Below are 18,694 nucleotides of genomic sequence, written 5' to 3' on the forward strand. Positions count from 1 at the left end.
ATTCTTGGCAAGTATCTAATGTTTTCCTTTTCCTAATATTTGTTAGTGTTCTATCTACATTAATATATTTCCAAATCCATGTCGGTCTCAAAGGCCACAATACAGTTGGACTAAATTCCTTATAATATACATTAAAAATTTTCGCTCTATCATCCCCAACCCACCCAAAGCTATCAATTTGTTTCTTTCCTCTTTCCCAACACTCTCCTAATAATTTCTTAACCGGGTGATCTGCATTATGTCCTTTTAAACTTATCCAATAATTGACCATTAGCTGCTGTCTTCTAATGCATAAAGGCATTTCTCCTGACTCTACTTGTAATGCACATATTGGTGTTGATTTAACTGCCCCTAAACATATTCTCAGTGCTCGGGCTTGAATAACATCTAACTTTTTTAACCTAGTTTTAGCTGCTGATCCATACACCACACTCCCATAATCTATTCTTGATCTAATTAGAGACACATATATATTTCTAAGGGAATCGAAATTTGCACCCCATGTCAACCCAGCTAAACACCTCATAATGTTTAGAACCTTTTTATTCTTCTCCATAATATGTTCTATATGATTTCCCCAAGTTAGTTTCTTATCAAAAACTACTCCCAAAAAACGAAACCAATCAACCCTTTCTAACTCTTTCCCATATAAACACAACTTTTTATCAACCCCTATTTTTTTATTTGTGAAAAACATTACTTTTGTCTTTTCAATTGAAAATTTAAAGCCCCACTTTACTCCCCACTTACTCACTTTATCTATACCTTCCTGTATTTTAACAATAAGATGGTCCACATTTCTTCCCTTTTTCCATAATGCTCCATCATCAGCAAAAAGTGACTTACCAAAACCGATGGATAATTCTTTAAAAATATCGTTGATCATAACTGAAAATAATGTTGGACTTACCACACTTCCTTGAGGGGTTCCATTTTCTATTTTACATATTTCCGAAAACTGACATCCTATTTTAACTTGAATATTTCTATCCCTTAAAAAATCCCATAACCAATTAAACATATTACCTCCTATACCTATCTGATGTAATTTAATCATTAGCCCTTCCCTCCATAACATATCATATGCTTTCTCCACATCAAAAAACACAGCAACAACAGTTTCTTTATTAATCTGAGCTTTTCTAATATCATCCTCTAAACATAAAATAGGATCCATTGTTCCTCTCCCTCTACGAAAACCACTCTGATAAGGAGCAATTAAATGTTTTGACTCCAAATATTGTGTCAATCTCTCATTCACCATCCTTTCCATCAGTTTACACAGATTAGATGTTAAAGCTATTGGTCTGTAATTTACAGGGTTACTATGATCTTTCCCAGGTTTCTTCAACGGAATAATAATAGCTTCTTTCCACTTACAAGGCAGTCTCCCCTCCTTCCAAATCTTATTGAATAAAATTAATAATTTATTTAAAACTTCCTCACTTACATGTTTTAGCATAATATAACACACCTCATCCTTACCTGGAGCACTATTCCTAGTTCTATCCAAAGCTCTTTTTAGCTCTCCAATAGAGAAAGGATAATTCATCAGATCATTATTATTCTCCTTTCTTCTTAAGATGCCATCATATTCCTTTTTAGTTCTCTCCCTTCCCTCCATTTCATTACCTAATAAATTTTTACCACTATGTATCTCCACAAATGTTCTCACTAACATATCAGCCTTTTCCTTGTCAGTTACAGCTACTGTATCATTTTTATTTAGTATAGGATAACTCCATTCCCTTCTATCTCCTCCCATTTTTTTGATCATCCCCCAAACATCCTCTAGTTTTGTACTACTGCCAATTGTGTCACAGAAACCTCTCCAGTATTCTCTTTTTGTGCTCCTTATTGTTCTCCTGACTTTGGCTTGTGACTTTTTATATTCAATTAAATGTTGAAAACTATGAGACCTTTTAACCAATTTAAATGCTTTATTTCTTTCTCTAACTGCTATCCTACACTCTTCATTCCACCATGGAACTAACTTTCTCCTATTTTTCCCTGATGTTTTTGGAATAGCCTCCTCTGCAGCAACTAAAATACCCTGACTAATCACTCGGTTCATACTTTCAATACTCTGATCATTTTGAACATTTAAAATTTTCCTATCACATAGGTTATAAAATTCCTCCCAATTTGCTTTCTCAAATATCCACTTCCCTCCTATCATTTCAGGCCTATGCACCTGGCCCATCCTTATTTTGCTGATTATAATGTAGTGATCACTACCAAATGACTTATTTTTAACTTGCCAATCACATAGTGGAGCTAAACAGCTAGAAACAAATGTCAGATCTAGTACAGATTCCTTACCTGAATTTATATCAATTCTTGTCTTCTTCCCATTATTCAAGCAAACCAAATTATTACTATCTAGAAATTCTTCTAAAATGTTCCCATTATAATCTATTTTTTCACTACCCCATAATGAATGATGTGCATTAAAATCTCCACACCAAATAACATTTCCTTTCATATCCATCTCTTCAAGTTTACTTACCTCAAGCTTTTTACAAGGATTGTAAAAAATTTAAAACCAACAGTACCTTCTCTTTCACCCATATTTCAGTTGCAACATACTCCAAATCTCCTTTTCTTCCAATAACTTTATATGGAATACCTTCTTTAATCAGAGAAAGACACCCTCCCCCATTTCCTTCTTCTCTATCATATCTAACTGCAATATATCCATCCAATTTGAAATCCAAAAAAGGCCTCAGCCAAGTTTCCTGTATACAAATTACATCAGGTTTTTCTTTTAATTCGTAAATAAACTGTTTAAAATCTTGCCCATTTGACAGAAGACTCCTGGCATTCCATTGTAATATTGAGACTATCCTTCTTGACTTGCCTGACTACACAGTTCTCCCCTTATGTCCTCCCACCGAATATTCTTTAAGTCTAAACTATGGCACGCTGCCTTTACAATAATCTGAATCCTTTCCGTTTTTGATTTCACATCCGATGTTGCATTTATAACTCCTGCAATAAAAGTCACCATTTTCTTTTTTTCCTCTTCAATTTTCTTTTCAACCATTTCCATAATTTTTGAAATTACTTGCTTTTCTCCTGTTAGAGATTTCCCAGTTTGTTTCTCTTTCTCAACTACTTTACACGCCTCTGCATACGTTACTTTCTGCGTAACTTTTGTTTTCTGTATCATTGATTGTCGTTTCATTACCTCGCATCCCCAAAAAGCGACACTATGCTCTCCTCCACAACTACAGCACTTTGGTTTAACTCCAACTCCACATTTACCATATTCATGGTCTCCAGAACAACGGGCACATCTCCTTTTTCCTTTACACATTTTTGCAATATGGCCAAATTCCTGACAGTTGAAGCACCTCACTGGTTTGGGCACATATTCCCTGACACTAAATCTTATCAAGCCAAAGAAAACCTCCTTTGGCATTTCTTTTGTTTCAAACTCCAGCAACACAGTTTCTGTTTCAATCTTTTCTGTACCCCTTGTCATTCTTCGTGCTCCTTTTACTTCCTTGTTTCTTTCTTTCAGATTTTCAACTAATTCCTTCATGTCAACACTTAACGGCACTCCTGTTATGATTCCTTTGCTTTCATTATTTCTTTTTTCACCCACTTTAACAACTGCTCTAATTTTGACTTTACACACCCATCCAAGCTTTTTTGCCTTTTCAACCTGACCTTCAGAATTACAGCCAATCAAAAGATTTCCATCTCTCAGTACTTTAGCATGTTTAATTTCCCCAACATGTGTCTTAAGTGCTTTTGTTAATTTAAGTGGATCAATCTTCTTGACTCCTTCTCCTTCATCAAATCTTATTATAATGTTCAGATTTTGTCTTTTTGGTGCTTCTTTTCCTTCCTCAATTCCTTCATTATCAGTGTCTTCAGTGCTTTCCTCATTTCCTTTTTTTCTCTTTCTTTCAGCAGCTCGCTGCTTCTTTCCACCCTTTCCCACCAATTCCCACTCTTTATCTTCATTCCGACCACTCCTTCCTTCCTCGTCACTACACTCCATACTATTACAGTCACTTCTTTCCAAATCCAACGTCGTCATGTTCCGAATTAAGTCGCATTTAACACCGAAGTTCAGCGAATCAGTCCTCCTCCTCTCCGTCCCGGAACCCAGTGTTCCTCCGGCGCGCTCTCAGGTCGACTTCAGAATAAGAGACCGGAATTAAGCTGTCCATTTATGATTTTAATTTGGACAAAAACACCAAAACGAAAAAGTAAAATATAATAGAAAATATTCCCTTTTTAAGCGTTTTATGCTTTTTTTTTTATTGTGGAGGGCATCATTTAAGATATTGGTACAAAACGCCCCTTGAGATGCAGAAGGCATTATAAATAAAACGTATTATTATTACTATCAATATCCAAAATATACATTAAACTACAAATAAAAATGTTGATTGAAAGTTCTGATTTCAGAGCTGACACAGGTGTCTGTTAAATACAATCTAAATACTACTCTAGAACAGGGATTCGTCAAGTGGCTCTGTGCATCTTCTTTGCATCTTTCACAAAATACAGCAATTGTTCTTCTCTGGTTGTAAACGATTATTTACACTCACTACAGGTATGCTAATAAAAATATTTTTTTGAATGTTTTTTTTTTATTATTTTTTACACTTTTCAGAATCAGTCAGTATCAAATCAGGTCAAAGCTTTACTGAAATTGGAAACTGAAGTGAGTCAGAATTCTGATTAGTGCATCTCTGAAAACTCCTTAAAAATATTGGCACATATAAAGTAATAATTCATGACCAACAAGTTAATTCCCTGGAAGTTTTGAAACTATTTAATGAACCAATTAAAGGATGATGCATTTCTCAAGGTCTTTTTCTTCTTGATACTTCTCACTCTCCATCTTTTGTTTAGTTTTCTTACTTTTTTGGGTACTTTCATAGCATGCTTCCTGGTCAGGCACAAAACAATCTGTGGAGTCCAAAATGTGCAATGCTTTTCTTCAAAAAATGGCAAGAAAAACATTTTGTTAACAAATGTAAGTTTTATTAAGATCAGAGAACACAACAAAATAATATGCTGCCAAGACAGAAGTATTTACAAGGCCAGAAATTATAACAGCAATTGTGGAAGCTTTATAAATATGTAAATACCCATTTTGCGTGCAACGTAGAGTTTACTTTCATAAAAATACAATCTAATGAGCAAAGCTCTCATTTCTCTATTTACAATTCATCATCAGTCAAAATAATTTCTACATATATATTTTCATAGTATTTGTTTTAAAGTGAATACATTATGCAAGCTTGGCAGGAATAACAAAGAAAACAAAACATATTTTTCTATAAATCTAGATGATAATATATTTTTTCTCTTGCTTGAAATATAAATAATGAACATAATTTGCAAAAAGCTACTCAGTTAAAGGTACAGTAAGATATTTTTAGTAACAGATAAACCACCTGGTAGCTGCAGGTTTGACATTACAGTAGATCTGCACCATATCAGAGTACTTTAACATGAACCACTCATACAAATCGGAATCGATAATTCCATCTGTGATGGTCGTCATAATTTAATTCACGTACTCGTGCACAATCAATACATTTAAACACACTCAAACACACACAAAGGACTCAACACAATAAAACAACAACTCATCCCTTTGCCCTCTTCTGACAGTGTTTTCCAATACATTCTTTCAACAGACAGAAAAGGTCTTCCACTTCAGTAAAGGATTGCACATTTTCCCTCGACAATTAAAATAAAAAAAAACTTCACTTTGGTATGCTGTTTGCTAAATAGAGCAGTTATTCATCTAAGCAGCATATACGTCTAGTGACATTCTTTTATTTGTGCAAGAAAATGATAATTTTGATACAACTGCTAACTGAATAACTGAAAAATGTTGCTGTATGTCGAATGACCTGACTTCAAGAATTTTGATTCTCAGAGACAGAGAAGGGTCAAAAGTTTTGCTTATGCCAAAGATGTCATAAACGAAAGAGCTAAGTTCTAGTGAAAATCTGATACAACAGCAGCTGCCTCAAGCAAGGTAGTAAGGTTTGGAGCGCTACCAAACCGCCATCAGAGAGTTGAGCCTGAAACCCTGGAGTCTGGGAGAAAAGCTGTAATGGTTTTGTAGCCCTGGGCCCGTCGGATCATGTCCCGAGTGTCACAGTTGAGTTCCATCAGCTTTAGAGAAATTTCTGTCAGATCCTGCTTTGAGCCCACCAGAGCAAATGTTCCCGTCTGACCCAAAGTTTGGTGTCTGAAGTAGATGTTCAGTAATGTTTGGATCTCATCCTCAGAGTGGCTGCCAAAGATGTCATTAGGCCACGTTGTTCTGCAAACAAACATCCAGATACCTTTGCAATTAGGGTAAAATAACACAACATATTCCCTGAATGAATATCAAAAAGAATGTTTTACTTATCACACCTGCATTCACGAATATAGAGAATTGCTTTTGAAAACTCATTATTCTTCAAGCCTTCAAGGACGGCCTGCACAGCAGCTTCAGAGGAGCTCAGGATGGTCTCAGAGCAGGAAGTGTCAAAAGTAGAAATCTTCTCATTTGACACTGAGGCTGCTGCTGTTTTCAGGTTGCTCTTCAATTCATTTAGCTCTCTAGACATATTTGTAAGCTAAAAATTGGGAGGGGTTAATAATAATTTTACATAAGTTAGATGTTAATGTGCATTTGAAAGTAAAAGACAATAAAAGGGAAACAGACCTACCTCTGGAATCGAGCTTATTGCATGGACCTGCTCAATCAGCTTACAATAAGACTGAAAAAGCAGCAACAACTGAAAGTGGAGTTTGTAGAGTCTTTGGCAGAGCTCCAGTTGCTGGAAGGAAAATGGTTTTGGATCAAACACAAACTTACAATAGATATTGAATGATGACTTTAAAACATAACAATTGTGATGAAGTTGATATGAAAATAAATAGGATGTTAGCTTTAAGTAAACAGAGAAACAAAAGAAGCCACTACAAACTTACAGCCAGAGATTCCATTTGCTACCAAGCAAGCATGTTACAAGGCAGAAAAGAAGATAAGAAAAGAGAAAACCAAGGCCATGCAATTGAGATTTGTATTAGAAACTGAACAAAAATTATCTGAACAGTTTAACATGCTCAGAAAAATGAAGAATTGTGATTCAATAGTGTTTTGTGAAATAATTCTTTGAATTGTTTTGCATTTTGTCATGTTACAATCACAAATTTCCATGCATTTTATTGGAATTTTATGTGCTAAACCAGCATAAAGTAGCACATAGTTGTGAAGAGAAAGGACAAGGTTTTAATCTGTCTTTAACAAATAGAAACAAATTTAAGTCTAAATTTTCACTGATTTGCTTATTTCAGCACAGCACCTCACCCTGAAGATACCCTTCCTATGGATTGTGGTGGCACATTCATTAATTAGAACTGTCCAGTTAAAGTCTAGACCTAAATCCAAATGAAAATCTGAATAGATTTGAATTACTTTGCATAGAAGAATGAAAGTAACATCATTCTATGCAAGTGTAACACTGCTAGAGAAATAAACTGAAGGACCTGCAGCTTTAACTCCAGCTAAAAGTCTATCTACAAAGTATTGACCTAATGGGAATGATTAGAAATTCAAGCAAGTTTTAAGACCTTTCAAAAAGGTTTAAAAACATTGTACAATTTTTCCTTCAGTTCTCGATTACTGCATAAACTACCTTGTGTTGACCTATCAAATCAAAAATACAAATAAAATACATAGATATTTGTGTTTGTAACAGGACAAACAGTTCAAGGTTTATGATGACTTTTGCAGGTACTGTATGTGTCTAATAAGAATGAAAAAAGGAGGGTGTTATTAGACAAAATGAAACAAGCCAAACAAATTAACATTTTCATATTACAAGAAATGCTTTGGAAAGTTAAGCATTAAAAAGTGAAACATTCTGATTTTAATTGTTTACAGATGGATTAATGGAAGATTAATGGATTGTTTGCTGAAACATGCAGAGCAGAGCTGACAGTTATCACAATACACATGACAGAAAAGGAATGTGGCATGCACTGATTTGAGGCTGAAACAAACTGAGTGACATAAAGAAGTAACACTCACAGAGCTACAGTAGCACACAGTAACCGCAATGCAGAAAGTACAGTATGAAAGAGCAGATGAACAGAATCCAAGTTTTCTCAGTTATCTCTGGACAAAAATCAACTTTTCTGCGTGAACAAAAGCTAAGGGCTTGAGGCAATGGAAATCTGTGTCAATGTTATATTTTTAATATGGTGACAGTGTCTTGAAATAAAAATGCTTTACTTTTTCTTCATGCTCCACTGGTTGGCATGTCACTGCAACCCCAGCAGTCCTGGGAAAGGTGGCCTTACAGCTGTCCAGCCACTGCAAGCAACAAAGACAGGGTGGTTGAGATTCAAACAGCATAATAACCAGAAACTGGTCAGATGAATTTTGTTAAATATGATTTTTATCTCCTTACAGTGATAGTTGCCTCTTTTCTGTTGTTGTAAGTATCAAGATACTCTTGAAGCTCTAGGACGCTGAATTTCATTTTTTCCAGAAATCCATAGGACATTATCTGTAGAAAAGACATTATTCTTTATTATTATTTTTTTATTTCAATCATCTAACAGATGTACATTGTTGAAAAAAGCGTTTTGAGCTACTTACTGTGTCAGCATCAATAAACAGAGTTGGGCACTCGGAGCAAGATGCCAGGATCTCAGAAGATCTGAGAAACTTTGATCCTAATCCTCTCAAGCCATCACCAAGGTAACTCACAGCATCGCACGTCAAGGAACAAAATTTAGCTTGGATACTCTGGAAACCATTAAAAACACATTGACTGTAAAAATGATAGATATTCAATTTCTTCACAAAAAATTAAAAAAATTCTAATTTATGAGTGAAATATGCAATATCTGGTAAACAGATCTTGGAAATTTGGTATACAAAATATCTTTAGATTGACCTCTATTCTAAACATGGACACTTATTATTTTTAACAGTTGATCATCCTGTTAATTTATTAACCTTAATCCGGACACAATTTAGACTCCATTTTGATTTATTTTTTATTATTATTATTCTGAGAAACAGACAGAAATATTCAGGTGTTTCTTTTTTATGACGAAGACCATTAACTGGGAAGGTCAAGATTTTACCCTTCAGACTGATTTTGAGACAAAAGGACTGATCAGTTTCTGAAAATTAATACAACTTAAAATAGTCTAATAAAGCTACAATCTCATAAACCAAAACACTTCAAAATATATTTCTTATTTTGCCTTCACATGTCCATTTGTTTTTAACAGTTCGTCTTAATTTCTAAAAAAATTTTTTAACTTCCACCTAATATAGCTCCTTATCCGTACCATAAACATGGGCACATAGTGGCACAGTTTAGCCCTTAATTCCAAACTGTTTGAATACAAAATGAAGATAAAAGCGATCTTTATGGTGAGATGATCGTACCTGAAACAGTGATGAAAACACTTGAAATGTGTAGACAGCACAGGAACCATCTGAGTCTGAGACGAGCTGGTTGAGGTGACTTCGCCAGGCCTCCTCTGCATCGTCACACACTGTTGGCTGGAAAGCAGCAAGAATGGCAGAGAAGAAGGGCGACGGCGGCGGTGAAGAGCGGGACTCCAGCATGTCATCTTTCTCCTCTTCAGGAAGACTAAAATGAATTTGCCTCATTCAAAAATGAGGCAAACTGAATTAATCTTACTGACAAACTGAAGATTTATGGTTGACTGAAGGTGTGATTGGGTACCTCGGTAAGCTGCAGTGTAGGTCCAGCTCTTCCTTGTAGTCATGATATGCCACATCCATACTCAAGCCATCCCCACATTGATATTCAGAAGGCAGTTCGTTGATAGAAAGAGACAGATCGTCCTCATGGACATTACCGTCTTCATCCTCTTGTGACACCTCATATTGGAAAACAAAAGAGGGACATCTTCTTAGCTAACCTTGATGGTAACTAAATTCAAAGGGTAAATTAATATTGAAATGCATGCATACATTTATTTATTATTCCCTTTGTTATGCTTCATTATTAAACAGATTATATCCTATTTAAAAATAATTCACTAACCTTTCATCTGGACCCTATGGTCTCTCCTTTAGATGTTTTCTTTAATCTTGTGAATTTTGTATGCATAAATTGTGCCAATTGATGAATAAATTATTAAATATTTAAACAGAGCCATGATTATGGCCTTGCACTCATTTTTTTTCAGAGAGGCAATGTGTAAACCTTTCCTGACTGTTGACATGCCAAGAGTTTTTAGTTGTCCCTCAGAGCCACCCCCACAGAAGCAGCAGGTATACACATTACCTCAAACAGACACAGGCAAAAGAAAGATTATTTATGTTCTTTTTAACCCTTTAGACTCTCAACCAATTTCTGGCATGAATAAATAAAAGCACAAACTAGCCGACTGCCCAAAGAATAGCATATTGTCCTGTTGTAGATTTTAGTTCAATATTGTTATGCATGCATGTCTTTGATTAATTTAAATCAGCCCATGCTCTTCTCTGAAGACAGGAAAAGACAGAAAAAAAAAACCCACACATGCAAACTTATGTAACAGAGACCAAACCCAAAGCATATTTTAAGCTGAAGAAAATTACACAAAACAATTCCACAGTAGAGCCACTATTTAGCAAAATTAGTAAAGAATTCCAGAATGGAACTGCGGCAGGAGTTAGTGTTTCCGAGGATCTCAGACACTCTGAAGCCCTTATTCACCCGCTGCTTCGAGTCCTCTGAGAGTTGGACCTCGAAACTGGGATTTTTGGTGCCCAGAGGGGTTGAATTTGCCGAGGTTGTGTCAAAAGCGGCAGAGGAGGTGTCAGTGCTGCTGATCTCTGGTGTTGGAGAAAGGCTGACAGTCTGAAATGAGACAGAGACAGTAAAGTGAAATAAAACCAGATAATATTCCACCCTCTTGACTGCATTGCCAATGTTTGAATAGAACCCTACATAAACATACTACCAGCACTCTTTTACTTTACACAGCCTGAGAAAACTCCAGTTGCTCCAGTACTTTGCCTGGCATCACATGAAGATAATTTTATATTGCACAACCAGCATATCTTTAAATTTTAATAGTTTTGAAGCTGCTACTAGACATACAATAATATAAATAAGAGGTACCAAAAAAGCATTATAAACACTTTTCAAAGTATGTCAATTACAAATAATGTCAATTACAGTCTACAGAGAGAAATCCTAATGGTCTGAATTGAACAGAGATTTCAAAGTTTTTAAAAATGTGAGATAATTCTGGTTTTAAAACAAAAAAAAGTCATTAAAAAAACAGTTTAAAAGTCTTTGCTTCATTAAGATTTGAAATTAGTGTTACATTATCACATAAACTTACGATCTGAGAGTGGGAGAGAATCTGGCTGGCCGCAAGCGAATCGTCCTCAGATGATTCATCCGAGTCTTCATGGGTAATCTTACTGAGGCTGGGCATGCTGCTAGACAGCTGACTCTCTTCCAGAGGCTGCAGGTCACTTTGGTCCAAGCTGTCCATAGAGTGGCGACGCACTCCCCAGTTAAAGTTGTCCACAGTCTCACCCTGCAACAATAAAGCATCTTGCATTGAAAAATATCAAGATGCAGGTGGAAGCTCTTGGTTTGTTTTAACATGAATTAACCCAACAACATACATGCAAGCATTGTGCAAAACCACAAGCTGGGGGTCAAACTGTGTTATGAGGCTATCACATTTTTGAATGAAGTTTACTGAAGCTGCAGCTAAACACTTGAGGAGATAACACTGTAAAAATACTAACAGAGTGATTTTTTAAGACAACGTGACTTCACAGATCTTCCAAAATCCAACAATTTTCCAAATAAATTGATCAAATGGGAGACTTCAACCACCTTGGATGATAACCTCAGGTGATTTGTATCTTTTAATAACAAACCTATTCCACTTATTACAGGCAACAGGCTTGTTTCAAAATCAAACTATTTTTTTGTATTTTTCCTGAACAACATTCATAGACAGAATGTTTTTAGAACAAAAATGAAGGAAAGTTATTTCTTTCATCAGCTTCAGATACAGTGTGTCCAGTGCTTGCTTAAGTGGGCATAATGCGCTCTGTAAATTGAAACACATGCATAAATATTCAATATTTCTGCCACCAGTGTAGGCGCTAAACTACCCACACCAGAAAACCTTTTTTATTATTTATGGCACGACAAGCAAAACTGCAACAAGAGAAAACTTACCTGCAGCTCCTAGATAGCACAAATAAGACAAAAAACAGAATCCTCATTACAAACATCAGAGAGTGGGGGTGGGATTGGCATCTTTATGCCTCTTCTAAAAGTTTTTAAACAAAGCTAAGATGACTGTGACTCACCTCTCCGTCTTCAAGCTCAACATCCAGGAAGTCAAAGTCTTTGAAGACTCTGAACTGCTGCTCGGAGGTGGTGTCGTCCATGTTCTCGAGCTCACGGGTTCCCTCATCAGAGGACACCAGGCTGGGCTGGTGCTCTATCAGGTCCAGTTCTCCACAACTAGAGAAGATAACCTACAAAGAAAGGCTTTAGTCATTTTTACATGCATTAGAAAAAAGTCTATTCAAAAGTGATTAAAATTTTATCACTGAAAATTACCGAAGGATTTTTAGTGAGCCCCACTTCTTGTCCACAAAGTGACAACACATGCACCAGCTTTTCTCGTGTTCTTTTCTGCAGAAGGAGAATGCTATCAACATTCAAATTTAGATCATTTTTTCACACTGTAGATATGTATTAAAAAGGTCCATGAATTGATCTAAAATGCATCACCATATTTTTAGAGCAATCTTCCAGTGAAATAGGTTGACTTTCTTACCTGTGAAGACTGAGGCCTCTTCCAGCTGACTGGAACCAGGACGTTGTTGGAGTTGGACCCGGAGGAGGTGGAGGAAGTGCTGCGGGTCACAGCTGTGGCCATGCTCCTCACATCGTGACCCGGGGAACGCTTCAGATCGTCGTAACGCCGTCCGATTACTGGTGTCTAAAAGCAAACAAAAAGGTGCAGAAACAATTGATATTCAGTCTGGAAAAGCATAAAGGGGAAAAAGACATCCTAGACTTTAACAGTCCATGACTTGGGCTCCATGGAAACACCTACTTTGCCTGGTCTCTAAGGGATTCCAGATAAAATAAAGTAAATAACAATATTTGATTGTTTTTATTTCGTTTTTTGTGTAAAAACACAGGTATTCTGAGAATTCTCAATTACAGGTCTAATATACCTCGAGTGTGGAGAGCCAGTACAACTCAGTGTATCACAAAACAGAGGAAAAAAACAGCAAAAGATGTGACATCATTTCCTGCCATTCATAAACTAACATAAATAGCTCTCTGTTCTGTTCCCACACACACATCACTAACAACACTTGGCTAACTGTATTTACAATTTTAATGACTCGCAAGGGAATTTGACGATGTTGAGTATAACCAATACGAAGGAGAAAAAATATTTTCTTTTTCAAAAGCGAACAACCTAAACAAAAAGCAAACCCAGGAAAAGAAGGTTCGGAGGTTACAAGGCCAAAGGCAGAAGCATGTAAACCTTTTAACGGGTCAGAGAGAGCTTCAAAATATGGTAAAAAAGAAAAGAAAAGAACGTGTGCTTCACCTCAGAGATATCAAAGTGAAAATCCAGAGTTTTCCCAGGTAAGGCTTTGGAAGAGCGGTCCCACATGCGACTGGTGTCTTCATAGGAGAAGTCACTTTGTGGGAGTGAAGGCTGTACTAAACTGGCTGATCGGGAAACTACCAGCTTCAAGATGTTCAGCGCTTCCCTCCAATGGGCCGTCTACAGAAAACACACACATGCATGCAATGATTCCTATGCAAAGCATATTTAAAAATATTATCAAAGGTCTTATTTGGTGTTTTTTACGTGGTTCTATTTTTATACCAGAGGTGCTGGAGGGAATGAAATGCAGTATGAGAATAAACAGAGGCCTGGCCAGAGACAGTCTGTTTATAGTCTGGGTGTGTCTACAAATTTACTGCACTGACACACAGGCAGCTTTTTTCCTCCTATTTTTACGAGCACTTACAGAAGGAACAGGGAATACAGATCCTCTCAGTCTTTCCACTATGTACAGCTCCTTGCAAAAGTATTTTTTTTTCCTCAAGCATGTTCACATTTTGTGTTCTGTTGGAATTTTATGAGATGGACCAAAACACAGTAGATCTTAATTGTGAAAGGGAAGGGAAATTATTCATGGTTTTTTTCATGCACACACATGCCCTAAAAATGTATATAGGCTCTGTGTTTCTGCTGTTTACCTGCACAAACTTTTCAATTGTCTTGAGGACCTCTATGTTGAAGGGTTTGGCTTGAATGCCACTCAGGTCCATGTGACTCAGGAGGCTGTAGATGATTTGTAAAAGTGTCTGCTGCATAGAGGGGAGACCCTTCTCTAACAGCTGCAACAAAAGTTAAACAAAATTCAGCTCGTGTAGCGGTGAAACTATATGACAGTAGCTGAGGGGGAAGAAAAGATCAGCTCCACACACCTCTGCCATGTAGGTGACCAGATTCAGGGTGATGTCTGAGAAGGTTTCATGGAGATACCGACACACCACGTTGACCCAAGAGAAGCAGTCTCGTGTGTAGGTGTGTGTTTTATACAAAGTCATGACGTGAGCGAGGTTGGACAGCTTGGCATTCTTCTCCTCAAGGCAGACCTGCAGAAAACACCACAGGATATGGAAATATACAGTCCAATTAGTTTATAACGCTGGTTAGACGTTTATAATACATGCATGGTTTATGTATTTTGGGCTTTTAATAATAAATTTGAGCTATTCATTTAACAGGAATAGTGATAATACAACAAAAAGACATGATTATAGGTGCACAGATATTATTTCAATATGGATTTTATACACACGCAAAAATATGCATAAAGGCTCAAATATATATAATACTAATAATATTTAATCCTAAATGAATGTCCCTTGGAACGTTGCAGGGAAACCCTTTTCTTTTTGTAGCCATGAATAATAAACAGAAAAAAAATTATACTTGATGAGTCGGTAATGCTCACTTTAAAAAGTTCATTTCTGACATTTACTCAATTTTTAACCATTGTTAACACATTTCCAATAGGATGGAGATCATAGCCATTCCCAAGGCTTCATTTTAGCCTATTACGTTTCCTTCAGACCCAGTTTTAATGTGTACTGCACTGAATTGATGACATAATAACGGAGGAATACTTTTTAAATTTTCAGCTTCACTTTTAATTCGGTGTTAGGTCATTGAAATTGGGAGTTCCAAAAAGGCGATCATCCCAAACACACATCTAAGTAGTTTTGGAACAGATAAAGCAGGCTGTCATTAAAGTTGTGGAATGGCCCCTACGTCAACCCAATTTAAAATTTTAAGACTGAGTTTAAAAGCAATCTGATTCAAATAAGCTTCAATATTTCTGATAGGTAATGAGCCGAAAAGCATCTGACTAATGTGCAACATGTTTAAGAAATTAAACTAAATATTAGTGAAAGTGTGTTTTTGTATTTGAGTCCATATGCATAGTTTGATCGTATGGTTTAGAGAAGATCGATAGGACATTTAAGTTGGTACATTATTGTTTTTACAAGTCACTGAAGTTGTTTGTTGTATAATCATTCGTTGCTAAAAAGAAAAGGTAAAAATGCACAATTAAATGCTGAAAATAAAAGTAACATTCATGCTGATGATGAATGAATGCAAACTTCTGTAATGTGAGGAAAAACATCAACAAGCCCAAACCTGAGCTATCTTCTCAGCAACATCTTGACAAAAAGGTGATGGGGCATCAAAGTTCTGCACGAGATGTGGAAGCAAGCAGAGAACGTTCAAGGGAAAACCTGACAAATAGAGCAAAGAAACGTCATTTTAGACTTGCTAAAAAAAGTAAATATCACTTGCAAGTACTTTCAGAAATCTTAAAATTATCTACTGAGTTCCCTTTTCACCTATGGCTTGTGATGTATCCACTACAGGCACTCTGGACACAGGTGTGAGTTGACAGAAGAGTTGTAGCGTGAGATCCGTGGTGGAAGTGGATGTGAAGCCCTTTAACAGTAGCTGCTGGAGTCCAGTGAAACTGCTCCACTTCAGCTGGCTCTGGAGCTTCTCCAGCTTCTCCCGGTTCTCCTGCTTGTCCAGCGACATGTTGGTCAGCAGCTTATTCAGCAGCCTTAGCGACATCTGATACTCAAACTCAAAGTCTGACTCCATCAGCGACACTGCCACCCAGAAGACGGTGGCCAGCAGGTTGCTGGGGTGGTTTATGCTCATTGGGTCAGTGGTGTTGTCTTTGGATGAAGACGAGCTTCGCATCCTGGCTAACAGAACCTGTTGTTCGCAGGCTTGGAAGCGGTCCAGTGTGGCACTGCGAGGAGGATCTGAACACCTGTCAGCTTCTCCGAATTTTTTGGGGACAGAAGAGCTCCTCTGATGTCTGCACCGTTCTTCTCTCCTCAGGCTGAGCTGCCCTGTGCTCTTTCTGTTTGACAGCTGTTTAAAACTGGTAAGGAAATCTGGAGAGGATGCTCTGTAATTCAACAAACAGTGCAATAAACTGAGTGGATACTTAACAGAACACCAGTTGGAAACAAATCTGCACAGAGGAAGCACAAACCTCGTAAAGAAAACCATGAGATCATTGTTTTTCAGGCACTCCGCCAAGTTATCCACAACAGATTCCAGAGTTAGTAATACCTCCATAACGTAGCCCTGAGAGGAACATACACAAATCAGTTCTGAAGACCTTTTCCAGAGTCTTTTTTAGTGTATTTTAAAGTATAAATATAACACCTTATCACATACTGTTGATTCACATACTTACTTGGACTTCTTCGCCGTGTTCACCGATGACTTCCACAAGCCTCGACAGCAGGTCAGACACAGCGTGGGCAGAGATGGGCTGACGAAGAGCTCTAAACACCTGAAAGGAGCGACCGGCATAGTGACGAGATGAGCTACACAGAGCCGTCTGCAGCGCCACTTCGCTGAGCTGCTGCTCCAAAAAGTAATCTGATCAGAAGAGAGAACATGAAGAGTAAATCAACTCCTGTAACTGCATTGGAAATGATTAATACTCAATATGATCACTCCAGTTACCTGACTTGGACTCCTTAAAAACAGATACAACATGCCGCAGAAAGTTTGTCAGTTGTGCTGTGCTTTTAGAGACTTGGTTCTTTGGTGAAATGTCTTCATGACACCACAATGGTCCATATGGTCTTAAAAAAACAAGATGTTGTTTTGTTACAATAAACCCACATTATAACCTCTTTTTAAAGGTAGTTCTGCTGGAAGGTTATTCTTCTAAAACATTATTATTCAAAATTGTTGCCACACCAGCCAAAATAATTAAAATTCGTTCCTAGGTAAAATTAAAAATGAAAAGAAGTCAACTTTTAAATGTCTTTGTCTTTGTAATGGACTCAATGTTTTTATGAAATTAAAAAGTGGTCTGATTTCTTCAGATAAAGGATTTGTAAATCATACAAATTGGACATGTAAAGCTTAGTCTTGAATATCTGCCAGGATACAGTTCTACACATTTTAAGGATCAACTATTTTCTATTTTGTTACCCTTCAAAAAACATGTAATTTATTCTTCACAATAACAAAATAATTGTGTCAAGGCAAGTGGGTAGTAAAAGGTTGTGCATGTACATATTTTTATCTGAAGTCAAAGTTATAAAACTTTAAAGAAAATTTAAGCATAAAGTGTTTCTATAAAGTTCTGATTCTTGTGAATATTCAATCATTGTTATTTCAGCTGTTGTTATTGTTATTTTAATTTTCAGGCCTGAAATGTTACATTCAATTTACACATGCAAAACAAATTGAAATACAAAAGCACTACCACTAGGTGGAGACCTACGTCCAGGAACATCCTGCAGGATATCAACGTCATTTCTAGGCATTATTTTACCACACGTTTGCTGTAATACACAGTTAGTGACTAAATTACAAAACCCAATACTACATCAATATGGTTACCTTGTTATCAAAAACTCAATGAGCTTATTGCTCTTCTCATTCATTTTGCAGGAGCTCACAAACTCCTCCATCTCCTGTGTGATCTCCGGCAGGTTGCTGCTGCTGCCCCCCAGACTCAAACTGGACGATGTGGAGGAAGAGCTCAGCCCAGAGTCTGGCACCGGAGATGCCTGGCACTCCCGCAGGAAGTCACAGCCACCTAAACACATAACAAAGGATCAAGTATTTAATAGTTTGCCCCATTTGAGCAGCATCTACCTCGGATCACCTAACGGCAATATTTAAAACAAATGCATTGTTATTTTGCAAAAAATCTGGAGAATAAATTAAACAAAGCTCCTTTGCAATATACAACCTGTCAGTACGTAACGTCTAGACAATTTTCAAGACAAATGATTAGCAGTTGAACCAATTGAAGTTTGAACAGATGGCCCCAATTTAGACTGGAGGATAAAAATAGCTGAATGGAATGCTTTAATCAAGACCTTTGATGTCCTCGGTACTCAGTATTGCTTTTGGCACAGTGTCCAAATAGTTTCTCCCCAAGATAAGAAACTTATCTATTGTCTTCGAGGAATGCAAGCCATCCCCTTCTGACTTTCAAGTTTATAATAGCCAGACAGAAAAGCCACATGACAAATGAAGAGGTGTGCTAATTCAGCCTTCCAGGAGAGTGAGAACAGCTCTG

General features: G+C 36.9%; 1 protein-coding gene across 13 annotated transcripts in view; it reads right to left on the reverse strand.

Moving 5' to 3' along the window:
• Positions 1-4,985: 4,985 nt before the first annotated feature.
• Positions 4,986-18,694, reverse strand: part of LOC102232009 (protein furry homolog) — a 52,852-nt gene continuing 39,143 nt past the window's right edge. For 6 of the 13 annotated variants that reach the window (XM_023351070.1, XM_023351067.1, XM_023351066.1 and 3 more), the window contains exons 40-63: positions 18,007-18,205; positions 17,116-17,237; positions 16,841-17,028; positions 16,634-16,728; positions 15,966-16,546; positions 15,760-15,857; positions 14,520-14,690; positions 14,289-14,429; positions 13,627-13,806; positions 12,835-12,999; positions 12,615-12,689; positions 12,359-12,529; positions 12,225-12,233; positions 11,365-11,565; positions 10,731-10,874; positions 9,750-9,907; positions 9,446-9,653; positions 8,642-8,791; positions 8,451-8,549; positions 8,273-8,353; positions 6,967-6,984; positions 6,702-6,812; positions 6,403-6,608; positions 4,986-6,307 (exon numbers count right to left, since the gene is read on the reverse strand). In XM_023351070.1, coding sequence (XP_023206838.1) covers positions 6,049-6,307; positions 6,403-6,608; positions 6,702-6,812; positions 6,967-6,984; positions 8,273-8,353; positions 8,451-8,549; positions 8,642-8,791; positions 9,446-9,653; positions 9,750-9,907; positions 10,731-10,874; positions 11,365-11,565; positions 12,225-12,233; positions 12,359-12,529; positions 12,615-12,689; positions 12,835-12,999; positions 13,627-13,806; positions 14,289-14,429; positions 14,520-14,690; positions 15,760-15,857; positions 15,966-16,546; positions 16,634-16,728; positions 16,841-17,028; positions 17,116-17,237; positions 18,007-18,205 — 3,830 coding nt within the window. In that variant the 3' untranslated portion in view covers positions 4,986-6,048. Of the gene's footprint in view, positions 6,308-6,402; positions 6,609-6,701; positions 6,813-6,966; positions 6,985-8,068; positions 8,073-8,272; positions 8,354-8,450; positions 8,550-8,641; positions 8,792-9,445; positions 9,654-9,749; positions 9,908-10,073; positions 10,875-11,364; positions 11,566-12,224; positions 12,234-12,358; positions 12,530-12,614; positions 12,690-12,834; positions 13,000-13,626; positions 13,807-14,288; positions 14,430-14,519; positions 14,691-15,759; positions 15,858-15,965; positions 16,547-16,633; positions 16,729-16,840; positions 17,029-17,115; positions 17,238-18,006; positions 18,206-18,694 lie in introns of those variants that run through there. The other 7 variants (XM_023351068.1, XM_023351074.1, XM_023351075.1 and 4 more) reach the window with 6 other exon arrangements.

The sequence above is a fragment of the Xiphophorus maculatus genome, chromosome 18, assembly GCF_002775205.1.
Source record: "Xiphophorus maculatus strain JP 163 A chromosome 18, X_maculatus-5.0-male, whole genome shotgun sequence".
Lineage (NCBI taxonomy): Eukaryota > Metazoa > Chordata > Actinopteri > Cyprinodontiformes > Poeciliidae > Xiphophorus > Xiphophorus maculatus.